General features: G+C 44.9%; 1 protein-coding gene across 3 annotated transcripts in view; it reads right to left on the reverse strand.

Moving 5' to 3' along the window:
* Positions 1 to 17,154, reverse strand: part of LOC124027113 (tensin-2-like) — a 55,333-nt gene that overhangs the window by 16,563 nt on the left and 21,616 nt on the right. For all 3 annotated transcript variants that reach the window (XM_046339646.1, XM_046339647.1, XM_046339645.1), the window contains exons 6-13: positions 10,907 to 11,029; positions 10,744 to 10,808; positions 10,568 to 10,651; positions 10,320 to 10,435; positions 9,869 to 9,929; positions 9,517 to 9,592; positions 8,506 to 8,635; positions 105 to 170 (exon numbers count right to left, since the gene is read on the reverse strand). In XM_046339646.1, the coding sequence (XP_046195602.1) occupies positions 105 to 170; positions 8,506 to 8,635; positions 9,517 to 9,592; positions 9,869 to 9,929; positions 10,320 to 10,435; positions 10,568 to 10,651; positions 10,744 to 10,808; positions 10,907 to 11,029 (721 nt within the window). The remainder of the gene's footprint in view (positions 1 to 104; positions 171 to 8,505; positions 8,636 to 9,516; positions 9,593 to 9,868; positions 9,930 to 10,319; positions 10,436 to 10,567; positions 10,652 to 10,743; positions 10,809 to 10,906; positions 11,030 to 17,154) is intronic.

Below are 17,154 nucleotides of genomic sequence, written 5' to 3' on the forward strand. Positions count from 1 at the left end.
GCTTTGTACACACATGTGCACACACAGCTTTGTACACACACACACAGCTTTGTACACACACACACAGCTTTGTACACACACACACACTCTCTCTCTCTCAGTACCTTTCATTTTCTCTGGGCCGTAGGAGAAGATAAACTCCACTGTAGCATCTGGAGGGAAGCGGTCATCTATGGAGAGACAAACAGCCCAGACTAAACAACCCAAACACATACAGTGGGGCAAAAAAGTATTTAGTCAGCCACCAATTGTGCAAGTTCTCCCCCTTAAAAAGATGAGAGAGGCCTGTAATTTTCATCTTAGGTACACTTCAACTATGACAGACAGAATGAGAAAAAAAATCCAGAAAATAACATTGTAGGATTTTTAATGAATTTATTTGCAAATTATGGTGGAAAATAAGTATTTGGTCACCTACAAACACGCAAGATTTCTGGCTCTCACAAACCTGTAACTTCTTCTTTAAGAGGCTCCTCTGTCCTCCACTCATTACCTGTATTAATGGCACCTGTTTGAACTTGTTATCAGTATAAAAGACTCAAACAGTCACACTCCAAACTCCAATATGGCCAAGACCAAAGAGCTGTCAAAGGACACCAGAAACAAAATTGTAGACCTGTACCAGGCTGGGAAGACTGAATCTGCAATAGGTAAGCAGCTTGGTTTGAAGAAATCAACTGTGGGAACAATTATTAGTAAATGGAAGACAAAAGACCACTGATAATCTCCCTTGATCTAGGGCTCCACGCAGGATCTCACCCCGTGGGGTCAAAATGATCACAAGAACGGTGAGCAAAAATCCCAGAACCACACGGGGGGACCTAGTGAATGACCTGCAGAGAGCTGGGACCAAAGTAATAAAGCTTACCATCAGTAACACACTACGTCGCCAGGGACTCAAATCCGGCAGTGCCAGACGTGTCCCCCTGCTTAAGCTAGTACATGTCCAGGCCCATCTGAAGTTTGGATTTGTATGATCCAGAGGAAGATTGGGAGAATGTCATATGGTCAGATGAAACCAAAATATAACTTTTTGGTAAAAACTGTGTTTGGAGGACAAAGAATGCTGACTTGCATCCAAAGAACACCATACCTACTGTGAAGCATGGGGGTGGAAACATCATGCTTTGGGGCTGTTTTTCTGCAAAGGGACCAGGACGACTGATCCGTGTAAAGGAAAGAATGAATAGGGCCATGTATCGTGAGATTAGAGTGAAAACCTCCTTCCATCAGCAAGGGCATTGAAGATGAAACGTGGCTGGGTCTTTCAGCATGACAATGATCCCAAACACACCGCCCGGGCAATGAAGGAGTGGCTTCGTAAAAAGCATTTCAAGTAGTGCTGTTGACCGGGGTAGGAGTAGCCAGGTGGAAAGCATGGCCAGCCGTAGAAAAATGCTTATTGAAATTCTCAATTATGGTGGATTTATCAGTGGTGACAGTGTTTCCTATCTTCAGTGCAGTGGGCAGCTGGGAGGAGGTGTTCTTATTCTCCATGGACTTTACAGTGTCCCAGAACTTTTTTGAGTTAGTGTTGCAGGAAGCAAATTTCTGCTTGAAAAAGCTAGCCTTGGCTTTTCTAACTGCCTGTGTATAACAGTTTCTAGCTTCCCTGAACAGCTGCATATCACGAGGGCTGTTCGATGCTAATGCAGAACGCCATAGGATGTTTTTGTGTTGGTTAAGGGCAGTCAGGTCTGGGGAGAACCAAGGGCTATATCTGTTCCTGGTTCTAAATTTCTTGAAAGGGGCATGTTTATTTAAGATGGTTAGGAAATTACTCTTAAAGAACGACCAGGCATCCTCGACTGACGGGATGAGGTCAATATCCTTCCAGGATACCCGGGCCAGGTCGATTAGAAAGACTTGCTCGCAGAAGTGTTTTAGGGAGCGTTTGACAGTGATGAGTGGAGGTCGTTTGACCGCTGACCCATTACGGATGCAGGCAATGAGGCAGTGATCGCTGAGATCTTGGTTGAAGACAGCAGAGGTGTATTTAGAGGGGAAGTTGGTTAGGATGATATCTATGAGGGTGCCCGTGTTTAAGGCTTTGGGGGGTACCTGGTAGGTTCGTTGATAATTTGAGTGAGATTGAGGGCATCAAGTTTAGATTGTAGGATGGCTGGGGTGTTAAGCATGTTCCAGTTTAGGTCGCCTAGCAGCACGAGCTCTGAAGATAGATGGGGGCAATCAGTTCACATATGGTGTCCAGAGCACAGCTGGGGGCAGAGGGTGGTCTATAGCAGGCGGCAACGGTGAGAGACTTGTTTTTAGAGAGGTGGATTTTTAAAAGTAGAAGTTCAAATTGTTTGGGTACAGACCTGGATAGTAGGACAGAACTCTGCAGGCTATCTTTGCAGTAGATTGCAACACCGCCCCCTTTGGCAGTTCTATCTTGTCTGAAAATGTTGTAATTTGGAATTAAAATTTCAGAATTTTTGGTGATCTTCCTAAGCCAGGATTCAGACACAGCTAGAACATCCGGGTTGGCAGAGTGTGCTAAAGCAGTGAATAGAACAAACTTAGGGAGGAGGCTTCTAATGTTAACATGCATGAAACCAAGGCTATTACGGTTACAGAAGTCATCAAAAGAGAGCGCCTGGGGAATAGGAGTGGAGCTAGGCACTGCAGGGCCTGGATTCACCTCTACATCGCCAGAGGAACATAGGAGGAGGAGAATAAGGGTACGGCTAAAAGCAATACGAATTGGTCGTCTAGAACGTCTGGAACAGAGAGTAAAAGGAGGTTTCTGGGGGCGATAAAATAGCATCAAGGTATAATGTACAGACAAATGTAAAGGTATGGTAGGATGTGAATAAAGTGGAGGTAAACCTAGGTATTGAGTGATGAAGAGAGAGATATTGTCTCTAGAAACATCATTGAAACCAGGAGATGTCATTGCATGTGTGGGTGGTGGAACTAATAAATTGGATAAGGTATAGTGAGCAGGACTAGAGGCTCTACAGTGAAATAAGCCAATAAACACTAACCAGAACAGCAATGGACAAGACATATTGACATTAAGGAGAGGCATCCTTAGTCGAGTGATCAAAAGAGTCCAGTGAGTGGAGAGGTTGGTTTGGGGGTCACGGCAATTTAGACAGCTAGCCAGGACATCGGTAGCAAGCTAGCATAGGATGGAGGTCTGTTGTTAGCCACCTCTTGCGTTCCGTCAGTAGATTAGTGGGGTTCCGTGTGGTAGAGGGGATTAGTCCAAATCACACAACAACAAAAATAAAATAGAAAAAAATATATATAGTTATAGAGGCCCAAGAAGAAACATAATAATAATAATAAATAAATTGTCCGATTGTCTATTCTGAGAGCAGCCGGTAAGACAGCTAACGGTTAGCAGGCCGCAGATGGGCGTTCAGGTAACGCCACGACGGAGTAGCCAGCCGGATCGGCAGTCCAGTTGTGAAGGCCCGGTGGGGCTCGCGTAGGCAGTAAAACGGGTCCGGATAGGTGACTGCAGCCCAGGAGTGATTGACGGAGCCCAGGAGTGATTGACGGAGCTGGCTAGCTCCGGAGTAATTGATGTTTGCTCCGGAATCGACGAGAGCAGATAGACACACGGATAGCAGCTAGCTAGCTGTGAGATCCGGGAATGAATGTCCAGAGAGCAGTTGAAATCCAAGGACATGGAGAGAAAAATTGGTCCGGTATGTTCTGTTCCGAGCCGCGCTGCGCCGTACAAAACTGGCGATAGATTTTCGAGCTAAAGGATAGCTGATGACCACAAACCGTGGTTAGCTGAATACTAACGATTTGCCAGTAAAGAAGCTAACTAGCTTCTGAACTAGCTTCTGATTAGCTTCTAGCTAGCTCCTGGCTAGCTTCTGGTTAGTTTCTGGCTAGCTTCTTGGAGTTTCTGACTAGCTTCTGGCTAGCTTCTTGGAGGATTGCAGATTTGAGGTAAATAATACTTATTTATAAATATAAATTGGTGAGGCGGGTTGCAGGAGAGTGTTTTGAAGATGAGTTGATGGAAAATAAAAATAAAATGTATGTGAAAAAAAGTTGTAAATATATTTTTATATACAGGACACGACAAGACAAGGACAAAAGACGTCTGAACTGCTATGCCATCTCGGGCAAGCTGCTTGCGTATTGTCCTGTAGCCCATCCCAGCCTTGTGCAGGTCTACAATTTTAACCCTGATGTCCTTACACAGCTCTCTGGTCTTGGCCATTGTGGAGAGGTTGGAGTCTGTTTGTTTGATTGAGTGTGTGGACAGGTGTCTTTTATAAAGGTAACTAGTTCAAACAGGTGCAGTTAATACAGGTAATGAGTGGAGAACAGGAGGGCTTCTTAAAGAAAAACTAACAGGTCTGTGAGAGCCGGAATTCTTACTGGTTGGTAGGTGATCAAATACTTATTTCATGCAATAAAATGCTAATTAATTACTTAACTTCTTGACGCACCCATCCCTTTAGCACCCATCCCTTTAGCGGGATCATTTTCATCAACACAATTGTAGCGTGCCAAATTCAAATTAAATTACTAAAAATATTTAGTTTCATGAAATCACAAGTGCAATATAGCAAAACACAGCTTAGCATGTTGCGAAATCCACCTGGCGTGTCAGATTTCAATACAACTTTTCAGCGAAAGCATAACAAACGTTTATGTAAGAACATCTCTCTCAGTAGACAAAATATTAAACACTAGCAGCCAAGTAAATTGGTCACGAAAGTCAGAACAGCAATAGATTAAATCGCTTACCTTTGATGATCTTTGGATGCTTGCACTCCCGAGACTCACAGTTACAAAAAAAATGTTCCTTTTGTTCCATAAAGATTATTTTTATATCCAAAATACCTCCATTTGTTTGGCGCGTTATGTTCAGTAATCCACAGGCTCGAGCGGTCATGACATCGTAGACGAAAATTCCAAATAGTATCCGTAATGTCCACAGAAACATGTCAAACGTTTTTTTTATAATCAATCCTCAGGTTGTTTTTCAAATATATAATCGACTGTCACTTTTTCAATAGGAGAGGGAGAGACAATGGCTGCCCCACTCTGTTGCGCAAGCAAAACTCTGCGAACACCCAGCTATCCACTGACGTAATGTTGTCTTTCTCATTCATTTTTCAAAATAAAATCCTGAAACTCTGTCTAAAGACAGTTGACACCTTGAGGAAGTCATAGGAATCTGGTTGACATCCCTTTAAATGGAGGGAAGGCATCCAATGGAACAAAGAGCTTTCAGGAAAAACAGCACTTCCTGGTTTGATTTTCCTCCGGTTTATATCAGTTCTGTTATACTCACAGACAATATTTGACAGTTTTGGAAACTTTTGTGTTTTCTATCCTAATCTGACAATTATATGCATATTCTAGTTTCTGGGCCTGAGAAATAGGCAGTTTCAAATGGGTATATTTTTTAGCCAAAAAAACGAAAATCCGACCCTCAAGACTCAAGAAGTTAAAAATCATACACTGATTTTCTGGATTTTTGCTTTAGATTCCATCTCTCACAGTTGAAGTGTACCTATGATAAAAATTAAAGACCTCTACATGCTTTGTAAGTAGGAAAACCTGCAAAATCGGCAGTGTATCAAATACTTGTTCTCCCCACTGTATCAACCAATCAGCATCCAAACAAGCAGTTTTATATAAATGTCTCTCTCTCATATAAATCATACATCAAATATACATTACATATGCTGTATAAGATACACACACATTACATATTTCATGTGTGTGTATCTTATACACAGTATATTTCATTTTAGTTTAAGTATGTTATAAATACACTGAGTCGACAAAACATTATGAACAGGTCTTTCCATGATATGACTGACCAGGTGAATCCAGGTGAAAGCTATGATCCCTTATTGATGTCACTTGTTAAATCCACTTCAAATCAGTGTAAATGAAGGGGAGGAGACAGGTCAAAGAAGGATTTTTAATGGGCCTTGTAGAGTCCATGCTCCGAGTTGAGGCTGTTCTGCCTGACTTCACGAGCTCAGTAAGTGACTTCACTACCCCAGCCTGACTTCACCAGCTCAGTAAGTGACTTCACTACCCCAGCCTGACTTCACCAGCTCAGTAAGTGACTTCACTACCCCAGCCTGACTTCACCAGCTCAGTAAGTGACTTCACTACCCCAGCCTGACTTCACCAGCTCAGTAAGTGACTTCACTACCCCAGCCTGACTTCACCAGCTCAGTAAGTGACTTCACTACCCCAGCCTGAGACTTCACAACCCCAGCCTGAGACTTCACAACCCCAGCCTGAGACTTCACCAGCTCAGTAAGTGACTCCGCCACCTCGGCCTGACTCCGCCACCTCGGCCTGACTCCGCCACCTCGGCCTGACTCCGCCACCTCGGCCTGACTCCGCCACCTCGGCCTGACTCCGCCACCTCGGCCTGACTCCGCCACCTCAGTAAGTGACTTCGCCAGCTCAGTAAGTGACTTCGCCAGCTCAGTAAGTGGCTTCACCACCTCAGCCTGGCTTCACCACCTCAGCCTGGCTTCACCAGCTCAGTAAGTGACTTCACCAGCTCAGTAAGTGACTTCACCAGCTCAGTAAGTGACTTCACCAGCTCAGTAAGTGACTTCACCAGCTCAGTAAGTGACTTCACCAGCTCAGTAAGTGACTTCACCAGCTCAGTAAGTGACTTCATCAGCTCAGTAAGTGACTTCATCAGCTCAGTAAGTGACTTCACCAGCTCAGTAAGTGACTTCACCAGCTCAGTAAGTGACTTCACCAGCTCAGTAAGTGACTTCACCAGCTCAGTAAGTGACTTCACCAGCTCAGCCTGGCTTCACCAGCTCAGTAAGTGACTTCACCAGCTCAGTAAGTGACTTCACCAGCTCAGTAAGTGACTTCACCAGCTCAGTAAGTGACTTCATCAGCTCAGTAAGTGACTTCATCAGCTCAGTAAGTGACTTCATCAGCTCAGTAAGTGACTTCACCAGCTCAGTAAGTGACTTCACCAGCTCTGTAAGTGACTTCACCAGCTCTGTAAGTGACTTCCATGATATGACTGACCAGGTGAATCCAGGTGAAAGCTATGATCCCTTATTGATGTCACGTGTTAAATCCACTTCAAATCAGTGTAAATGAAGGGGAGGAGACAGGTCAAAGAAGGATTTTTAATGGGCCTTGTAGAGTCCATGCTCCGAGTTGAGGCTGTTCTGCCTGACTTCACCAGCTCAGTAAGTGACTTCACTACCCCAGCCTGACTTCACCAGCTCAGTAAGTGACTTCACTACCCCAGCCTGACTTCACCAGCTCAGTAAGTGACTTCACTACCCCAGCCTGACTTCACCAGCTCAGTAAGTGACTTCACTACCCCAGCCTGACTTCACCAGCTCAGTAAGTGACTTCACTACCCCAGCCTGACTTCACCAGCTCAGTAAGTGACTTCACTTGTAGTGGTCCTTCTGTAGCTCAGTTGGTAGAGCATGGCGCTTGTAACGCCAGGGTAGTGGGTTCGATTCCCGGGACCACCCATACGTAGAATGTATGCACACATGACTGTAAGTCGCTTTGGATAAAAGCTCTGTAAGTGACTTTACCAGCTCTGTAAGTGACTTTACCAGCTCTGTAAGTGACTTCACCAGCTCAGTAAGTGACTTTACCAGCTCAGTAAGTGACTTTACCAGCTCAGTAAGTGACTTTACCAGCTCAGTAAGTGACTTTACCAGCTCAGTAAGTGACTTCACCAGCTCAGTGAGTGACTTTACCAGCTCAGTAAGTGACTTTACCAGCTCAGTAAGTGACTTTACCAGCTCAGTAAGTGACTTCACCAGCTCTGTAAGTGACTTCACCAGCTCAGTAAATACCCCTCTATCTACTTCTCCCTTGCTCTATTCTGCTACATGTGCAGGAGGCCATCCCCAGTCTCCAAGTGTTGTACTGGCCCACCATAAGGAGTTGCTAGAGTGCAATGGGACAAGATAATCCCAGCATACCAAACCCTTCCCTAACCCGGACGACGCTGGGCCAAATGTGCGCCTGGGATCGAACCCGGGTCTGTAGTCAAGCCTCAAGCACTGCGATGCAGTAAGACCGCTGCGACACTTGGAAGGCCCAGTGGCTCTTTTCTGATGAGGAGATGGAGAACCTGGAGACCATTCTGGGGATGTTGGAGTTGGCAGTGGAGATGTGCTTACTCTCTGCCTCTGAGCTATCAGTTAGGATATTGGCAGGTATAGGTTTGCTAATAACTTGTTTATTTGTATATCAATATTCTATTTAAAATAAAAAATAAAATATTTTATCAAAAATGGTTGCTTCTTGTCAGATTGTGTTGCGTCTTGCCTACAAGTCAGATTTCTGTTTGTGTGTGTGTGTGTGTGTTAGTGAGCAAGCAAGTGTGCGTGTGCAAAGGAGAGCGACTGCGTGCTTGTGTGTCTGTCTATCTGACTGCCTCCAATAATAAGCAACTGCATATCATCCTGAAACACAACCATTCCCTGCTCCCCTCCCTCCCCCTCCTTCCTAAACTCCCTGACATCCCCTCTACCCCACCCCTGATAAAGGTACCTGCACAGGCCAGGTCCAGCTCTCCCTTGCCGAACCACAGCTGAGCTCCGTGGACCGTACAGGTGTGGAACTGCAGCCTGAACACCGCCTCCCTCTCTGAGCCACGCGGCCGCCGGTGGTAGCACTTCACCTGGATAGAGGGGGAGAGACCGAGAAGGTTGGGATCGAGAGAGGGGGAGAGAGGAAGAGACCGAGAAGGTTGGGATCGAGAGAGGGGGAGAGAGGAAGAGGCCGAGAAGGTTGGGATCGAGAGAGGGGGAGAGAGGAAGAGACCGAGAAGGTTGGGATCGAGAGAGGGGGAGAGAGGAAGAGACCGAGAAGGTTGGGATAGAGAGAGGGGAGAGAGGAAGAGACCGAGAAGGTTGGGATAGAGAGAGGGGGAGAGAGGAAGAGACCGAGAAGGTTGGGATAGAGAGAGGGGGAGAGAGGAAGAGACCGAGAAGGTTGGGATAGAGAGAGGGGGAGAGAGGAAGAGAACGAGAAGGTTGGGATAGAGAGAGTGGGAGAGAGGAAGAGACCGAGAAGGTTGGGATAGAGATAGGGGGAGAGAGGAAGAGACCGAAAAGGTTGGGATAGAGAGAGGGGGAGAGAGGAAGAGACCGAGAAGGTTGAGAGAGAGAGAGGGAGAGAGGAAGAGACCGAGAAGGTTGGGAGAGAGAGGGGGAGAGAGGAAGAGACCGACAAGGTTGGGAGAGAGAGGGGGAGAGAGGAAGAGACCGACAAGGTTGGGAGAGAGAGGAAGAGACCGAGAAGGTTGGGATAGAGAGAGGGGGAGAGAGGGAGAGACCGAGAAGGTTGGGAGAGAGGGAGAGAATACAATTTGGAGTGTAAATGCTTATTTTTGCGCCACATTGGCAACAAAAGCTCTAATCAATTCTTATTCAAATGCAATATGGAGGATAGTTTGCTTACTTCTGTAGCTATAATCCAATAGGAGATAGTAGAGTATGATTGACAGGAGTGAAAGCTCGCCACTGGGCATCAATTTTGTGTCTAACAGTGCTCTCTCACCATGATGTCCCCCTTCAACAGTAGCGCAGACTCGAGCGTCACACACAGCTTCCTCGCCCTGGAGCCCTGGGGGTCGCTATGCATACAGACAGACATAAACATAGTCAAAACACATGCTAACATAGTAAAACACACCTCAACATAGTAACACACAGGTAAACCATGTTCAGTTGGAGTAAACTCAAACCAGCACACATGTAAACACAGACAGTAGCACGTATAAACAAGTCCCAACAAAGGTACACAAGTACCAACTGTGTGTGACGGTGGAAAGGGAACACAGTGAAAAACACAGTAGAGATCATATGCTATTATTCACCACAATCACCGTTAACAACATGAATTAGCTCACTAGATGCCCGAGGTGTAGACCAGCTGTAGAGACTGGTAGATCTTCAGGAAAGGATAGTAACCTGTGCAGAGAGGAGGAGTGTGAGAAAGAAGGAGACAGCAGGGGGAGAAAGAGGGTGTTGATGTGATGTCATTAAAGGAGTTGAAATCTATCCCCCCAAAGTTTTGAAGTTAAATAAAAATACTAGTTTATTCTAAAAATACTAATGTTGATACTCCTAACAGTACTAGACTAATAAGTTCCAACTAATTTCCATCAACATTTTCTGTTGTTTCAACTTGAAAAGAAGAGTTCCTACACACATATGACCTTTCATTTTCAACTAAACTTGATCTTCTGAGTTGACTGAAATTATAACCATTAGGCATCATGGTAATTTATATTTGATGTTGAAACAACACAGATTTGACATTGTAGTGTACTACATTACATTGTACAGTAGGACACTGACCTCCCCTTGCTGCCTGGAAGTTGGGCAGGCTGGGGATCAGAACATGGTGAAGGTACAGAGGACTGCTGTTCATCTTGATCGCCCCCGACAGCAGACCCCCAAAGTAGTACATATACCTGGGGAGGAGAGTGCAAGAGAGAGACTGGGTTATAAAATTAGGAGTAAAACACACAAGGAGGAGAAATGGGAGGAATATGCAGGAAAGTTGCATGGCATAAGAGAAAGAGGGAGAGGAGAGATGCTCTTACCTGTTCTGGGAGGGTTGTAGCGAGGAGGAGACTTTATCCTCACAGAACTTCCTCATGGCCAGAGTGGTTAGGGCCTGGTCCGCTCTACACACACACAAACAGTCTATCAATAAACAGGCTACTACTACCCCCCCCCTCCCCACACACACACACACACACACACTCTCATCACATACCCTGCAGAGATCTTGCTGTAGTGCATGTAGGCACCCACAATGACCCCAATCTTCCCTGTGTTTCCCTGAGAGAGAGAGAGAAAAAAATACAAGAGAGATGTAAGATAACTGGACATATTTGAACAGAAAACACAACACAATACATCACTAAACCCTCCCTGACCTTGCAGTGAAGGACGATCACGTTGCTGGGGTCAGAGGTCAGCCAAGTCTCCATGACCTTACACATGGCACAGATCCCCTCCAGCGGAGGGGCGTGTAGGTCGGGCCAGCCAAAGTCTTCAACCTGAAGATGAGAACATTTTAGGTCCTGAGGGCTATTTAGTTAGCCTGCTCCCAGACTTGTTTGTACTTTCTTGCAAGTATATTGTCATGTTTGGAATGACAATATGACCATAGTAGTTGGCAAGACAACACAAACAGATGTGGACCAGGCTATTATTTATCGACTTATTCACACATGAATACTGGACTAGTAGCACTCTGAAGTGTGTGTTTAGGTCTGTCCCCCCAAAAAAATCTTGGTCGACCTGGAGTGGTCTGTTCTTCCGACAAATTGATTGTTCTAAATGTTTAAATGTGTATTTGTCCCTATATAGACACACCCTATGTGTTTTAATAAAACCAACTATATCTAGGCTACTGAGCTTGTCTGATGCTTTAAGCACACTGTGATTAAATAATTAAGACACACAAATTACTCAATAGGGAGCCAGAGACTAAGATCGCCTAACCAGATTCTGCCATTAAGCTCCTGAAGTTGTTGGTAGATGATAGGCTACACCAGGGGTTGCCACCCTTTCCCATTTGGAGTACCAATTTATTTCTACCGATATTTCTGCCTTTTTTCATTTCAATTAGAATAAAGTCTTCATATCTCAAAATCATTATCATGTGGTTATTCAAAACTCTAAAATTAATTTCTATTGCCATATAGCCTACATAAAGCCAAACAATATAACATTGCACCCTGCATGTAGAAAATATTCAGGTAAAAATAAATATCCTATAAATCGCATTGGTTACACATGGCCTGTCTGCAAGGACCTTGAAACATGTTGGGTCTAGCCTGAAGCTCATGCTAGCAAACTTGCAACATTGTATAAAATATTTTGGGCACTCAGAGTTACCTGAGCCAGTGAGTTCCGGACGGACAAAGTTGTAGGCTACTTGTGCAAGGGATAAGAAGTAATCAGGTAGGCCTATTTTATGACAGAGCACAAAAGAAAATTCCCTTTCATTCGGAGTGAAAGAGAGCTGGAAATATTTTTCAAATAGGCTACATTGAGGAACTATTGTCATTCTCAATGGATGTAAAAATAGACTTTGTTTACTTGCATTTGAGGTGAAGAAAAACATATTTAAGAAGCTCCACAGTGGTGGTGAGTTAAGACAATCAGAAATAACATCAGATCGGGGCGCTAGTGTGCATGGAGTACAAGCGTTCCTTCAGATCACCTCTCTGCTTATTTTGAAATCTTTAATTATTACCGTTTTAGTTCCAAATTGCTAAAATATCTACAGTTTTTTTAGTACATAACCCAGGCACTAACCAACAGAACAGCTGACGCAAAACCTACAAAGGCCCAACAAGCAGCAGCTCGCGCCATTGAGTACTGAAGATGACATCTCTTCAGACACCCAGCAAACAAGATTATGCCACGGCAATGTGTCAACAAATGAAAGAGGCTGTAATAAAAACTAGCAACAATCGCTTTGACAGGTTCTAAACAAATTTTGAGTCTCTAAAGATAGCACAGGCTGAACTGAAGAGCTGCATGGACACAGCTGATGAGGCCCTGTCTGACCATGACAACCGGATCGGAGGCCTGGAAACCACCTGTGCGCAACTTTTAAAAAAGAACAAGGCGCTCCAAGCCAAGGTTCTTGACTTAGAAGGCCAAAGTCGCAGGCTGAGCATCAAACTTGTGGGGATTTTGGAGGACGAAGAACATGGTAAACCCACATAGTTTGCATCCAAGCTCATTACCAAGCTGCTGGGCAATGATGACTTCCCAAAGCCCCTCATCATTGACCGTGCACACCACTCTCTACAGATAAAGCCCTCACCAGGTGAGGCTGCACACCATAATTGCAAAGGGAACATCACTTTAAGGAAAAGGAGCTCATTCTACGACTTGGACGACAGCGAGCTATGGAATACAAAGGTCAAAAGATTTGAATCTTCCCCGACTACACCGTGGAGGTGATGGAGCAACGGCACACATTCCGAGATGTGTTGCAGACCAATGGAGAGGTGGAGGTGATGGAGCAACGGCGCACATTCCGAGATGTGTTGCAGACCAATGGAGAGGTGGAGGTGATGGAGCAACGGCGCACATTCCGAGATGTGTTGCAGACCAATGGAGAGGTGGAGGTGATGGAGCAACGGCGCACATTCCGAGATGTGTTGCAGACCAATGGAGAGGTGGAGGTGATGGAGCAACGGCGCACATTCCGAGATGTGTTGCAGACCAATGGAGAGGTGGAGGTGATGGAGCAACGGCGCACATTCCGAGATGTGTTGCAGACCAATGGAGAGGTGGAGGTGATGGAGCAACGGCGCACATTCCGAGATGTGTTGCAGACCAATGGAGAGGTGGAGGTGATGGAGCAACGGTGCACATTCCGAGATGTGTTGCAGACCAATGGAGAGGTGGAGGTGATGGAGCAACGGTGCACATTCCGAGATGTGTTGCAGACCAATGGAGAGGTGGAGGCGATGGAGCAACGGCGCACGGTATTAAAGCACTTGAAATCACTTGGTGCTGACAATTTTCCTGCAAGAAATGCACTTTAGCCACGGTGCAGCGGCATCTGAGATCCAACTGAATTTCTCAAGTTTATCAATCACCCTTCTCCTCCAAAGCTAGAAGTGTCGCTACTCTCTTTCATAAAAACATCCATTTTCAACTCTCCTCCATGTCTACAGACCCACATGTATCAGGGAACATTCATTCTTTTCCTGTCACCTTATTGAACGTCTATGGCTCTAACATTTATTTCGTGATGTTTTTGATTTGCTCCCAGATCTTAGTACCACTAATTTAATAATTAGAGGTGATTTTATTTGTTACCTTGTTCCATATCTTGACTGACTGTCTACATGTACTACTTCAAATATCACCTCTGACCAGGTTCTAAATAATCTAAATAATCTAATCCAGGAATCTAGTGGACATCTGGAGACTGCAACATCACACAGACAAAGAGTACTCATTCTACTGTCATGTTCACAAGTCTTATTCTAGAATCGACTACTTCCTTATAGATTCCAAACTGATGTGCTTAATTCTAAACACCATATCATCTTAATAAGCGACCACAGTCCAATTATGTTGTCCCTCAATCTTTCTTTACCAAAACAGAATTACAGTTGGCGTTTTAACCGCTCCTGCTCACAGAGTTCCTCAAGACTAATGACACAGGAGTGGTATCTGATTCTACACTATGGGACACATTTAAAGTGGTTATGAGAGGTCATATTATTTCAGTCTGCCATAAAAAAAGGGAAACGGAGTCGGTTAGAGGAGACATACAGAACTTCAACAATATTTTCAAATTAAAGTATGAATACAATTCTATTCTTGGTTCACAGGTCAGTAACCTCCTACTGAGACAAAATAATTTGAACTAGGGGACAAACCGGAAAGGTTGCTGGACAGACATCTAAAGGGCGCCCAGGCAAATAGAGCAATCCGTGAAATCTGGTCTAGGGCAGGTACTTTGCTGACAGACCCTAAAAAGATAAACAACTGCTTCAAAGAATTTTACTCAGAGTTCTATTCTTCCAGATCCGATGCTTCTGGAACTGATGCATCTTCTTTGATTCCGCCAGCCTACCAAAACTTGATGATAGCGTAAAAAAAAATGTTTTAACTCAAATTTCACAACAGAGGAATGAATCGAGGCAATAAAAGCTTTCCCACCTGGAAAGGCTGCAGGCCCGGATGGTTTTGGCTGTGAATTTTATAAAACCTTCAGCGAAGCTCTCGCTCCCCTCTTACTCAGGATGTTCACTGATTCAACAGAAAATAATATTTTGCCAAAATCATTGTATGAAGCCACTATTTGCCAGAATCTCCCAATTTGTATTACCTAATCATTTTTTTACAATCTTGTAATTTGTCTGGGGTTACAAAAACCACTTATTCCTAAAGCACACTTGCAAAAGCCCAAGGAAAGTGGCGGCTTAGGCCTGCCTACCTATCTTCAATAATTATTACTAGGCTGCAAATGCCAGGGCATTAACGTACTGGCAACTGGGCAGTGGCCAAATATGGAACACAAGTCTTTCAGGTTATGTCGATTTAGGACTCGTTTTACTGTGGATATAGATACTTTCGTACCGGTTTCCTCCAGTATCTTCACAAGGTCCTATGCTGCTGTTCTGGGATTGATTTGCACTTTTTGCACCAAAGTACATTCCAGAGACAGAATGTGTCTCTGCCGTGAGCGGTATGATGGCAGCATGGTCCCATGGTGTTTATACTTGCGTACTATTGTTTGAACCGATGAACGTGATTCTTTCAGGCATTTGGAAATTGCTCCCAAGGAATTACAATTTTTTGGCTGATTTCTTTTGATTTTCCCATGATATCAAGCAAAGAGGCACTGAGTTTGAAGGTAGGCCTTGAAATACATCCACAGGTACACCTCCAATTGACTCAAATTATGTCAATTAACCTAACAGAAGCTTCTAAAGCCATGACATAATTTTCTGGAATTTTCCAAGCTGTTTAAAGGCACAGTCAACTTAGTGTATGTAAACTTCTGACCCACTGGAATTGTGATACAGTGAATTATAAGTGAAATAATCTGTCTGTAAACAAGTGTTGGAAAAATTACTTGTGTCATACACAAAGTAGATGTTAACAAACTATAGTTTTGGCACGTCGGTTAGGACAAGAAATTTGTGGAGTGGTTGAAAAACAATTTTTAATGACTCCAACCTAATGTAAACTTTCGACTTCAACTGAGAGGGCCATTGACCCATAGGCAGATCTCACTCTCTTTGGCTGCAAAGACGAAACCCTCACAGAATGGAAGTCACCCCCCTTGCTTCAGTAGATGGCTAGCAGAAATTATTAACACTATTAACTTGGAAAATATTAGTTTTTTTAGGACCAACTCCTCCAGCAGTTTTCTCAAGGTTTGGGGTCTGTTTCTGGACCGTCTGCACAGAGACTGACTGTGAACACTAACTAGGAACACGTATTGCTGTTGTAACTGTCATTGCTTTTCTCTTGTCCCAAGAAAGCTAAGGTAACTGAGCTAAACGACTACCGCCCCGTAGCACTCACTTCCGTCATCATGAAGTGCTTTGAGAGACTAGACCCTGGGTCTCGACCCCGCCTGTGCAACTGGGTACTGGACTTCCTGACGGGCCACCCCCAGGTGGTGAGGGTAGTCAACAACATCTCCTCCCCGCTGATCCTCAACACGGGGGCCCCACAACGGGGGTGTTCTGAGCCGTCGCCTGTACTCCCTGTTCACCCACGACTGCGTGGCCACGCACGCCTCCAACTCAATCATCAAGTTTGCGGACGACACAACAGTGGTAGGCTTGATTACCAACAACGACGAGACGGCCTACAGGGAGGAGGTGAGGGCCATCGGAGTGTGGTGTCAGGAAAATAACCTCACACTCAACGTCAACAAAACAAAGGAGATTATCGTGGACTTCAGGAAACAGCAGAGGGAGCACCCCCCTATCCACATCGATGGAACAGTAGTGGAGAGGGTAGCAAGTTTTAAGTTCCTCGGCATACACATCACAGACAAACTGAATTGGTCCACTCACACAGACAGCATCGTGAAGAAGGCGCAGCAGCGCCTCTTCAACCTCAGGAGGCTGAAGAAATTTGGCTTGTCAGCAAAAGCACTCACAAACTTCTACAGATGCACAATCGAGAGCATCCTGGCGGGCTGTATCACCGCCTGGTACGGCAACTGCTCCGCCCTCAACCGTAAGGCTCTCCAGAGGGTAGTGAGGTCTGCACAACGCATCACTGGGGGCAAACTACCTGCCCTCCAGGACACCTACACCACCCGATGTTACAGGAAGGCCATAAAGATCATCAAGGACAACAACCACCCGAGCCACTGCCTGTTCACCCCGCTATCATCCAGAAGGCGAGGTCAGTACAGGTGCATCAAAGCTGGGACCGAGAGACTGAAAAACAGCTTCTATCTCAAGGCCATCAGACTGTTAAACAGCCACCACTAACATTGAGTGGCTGCTGCCAACACACTGACATTGACACTGACTCAACTCCAGCCACTTTAATAATGGGAATTGATGGGAAATGATGTAAATATATCACTAGCCACTTTAAACAAAGCTACCTTATATAATGTTACTTACCCTACATTATTCATCTCATATGCATACGTATATACTGTACTCTA

This window comes from Oncorhynchus gorbuscha, linkage group LG03 (genome assembly GCF_021184085.1).
Source record: "Oncorhynchus gorbuscha isolate QuinsamMale2020 ecotype Even-year linkage group LG03, OgorEven_v1.0, whole genome shotgun sequence".
NCBI lineage: Eukaryota > Metazoa > Chordata > Actinopteri > Salmoniformes > Salmonidae > Oncorhynchus > Oncorhynchus gorbuscha.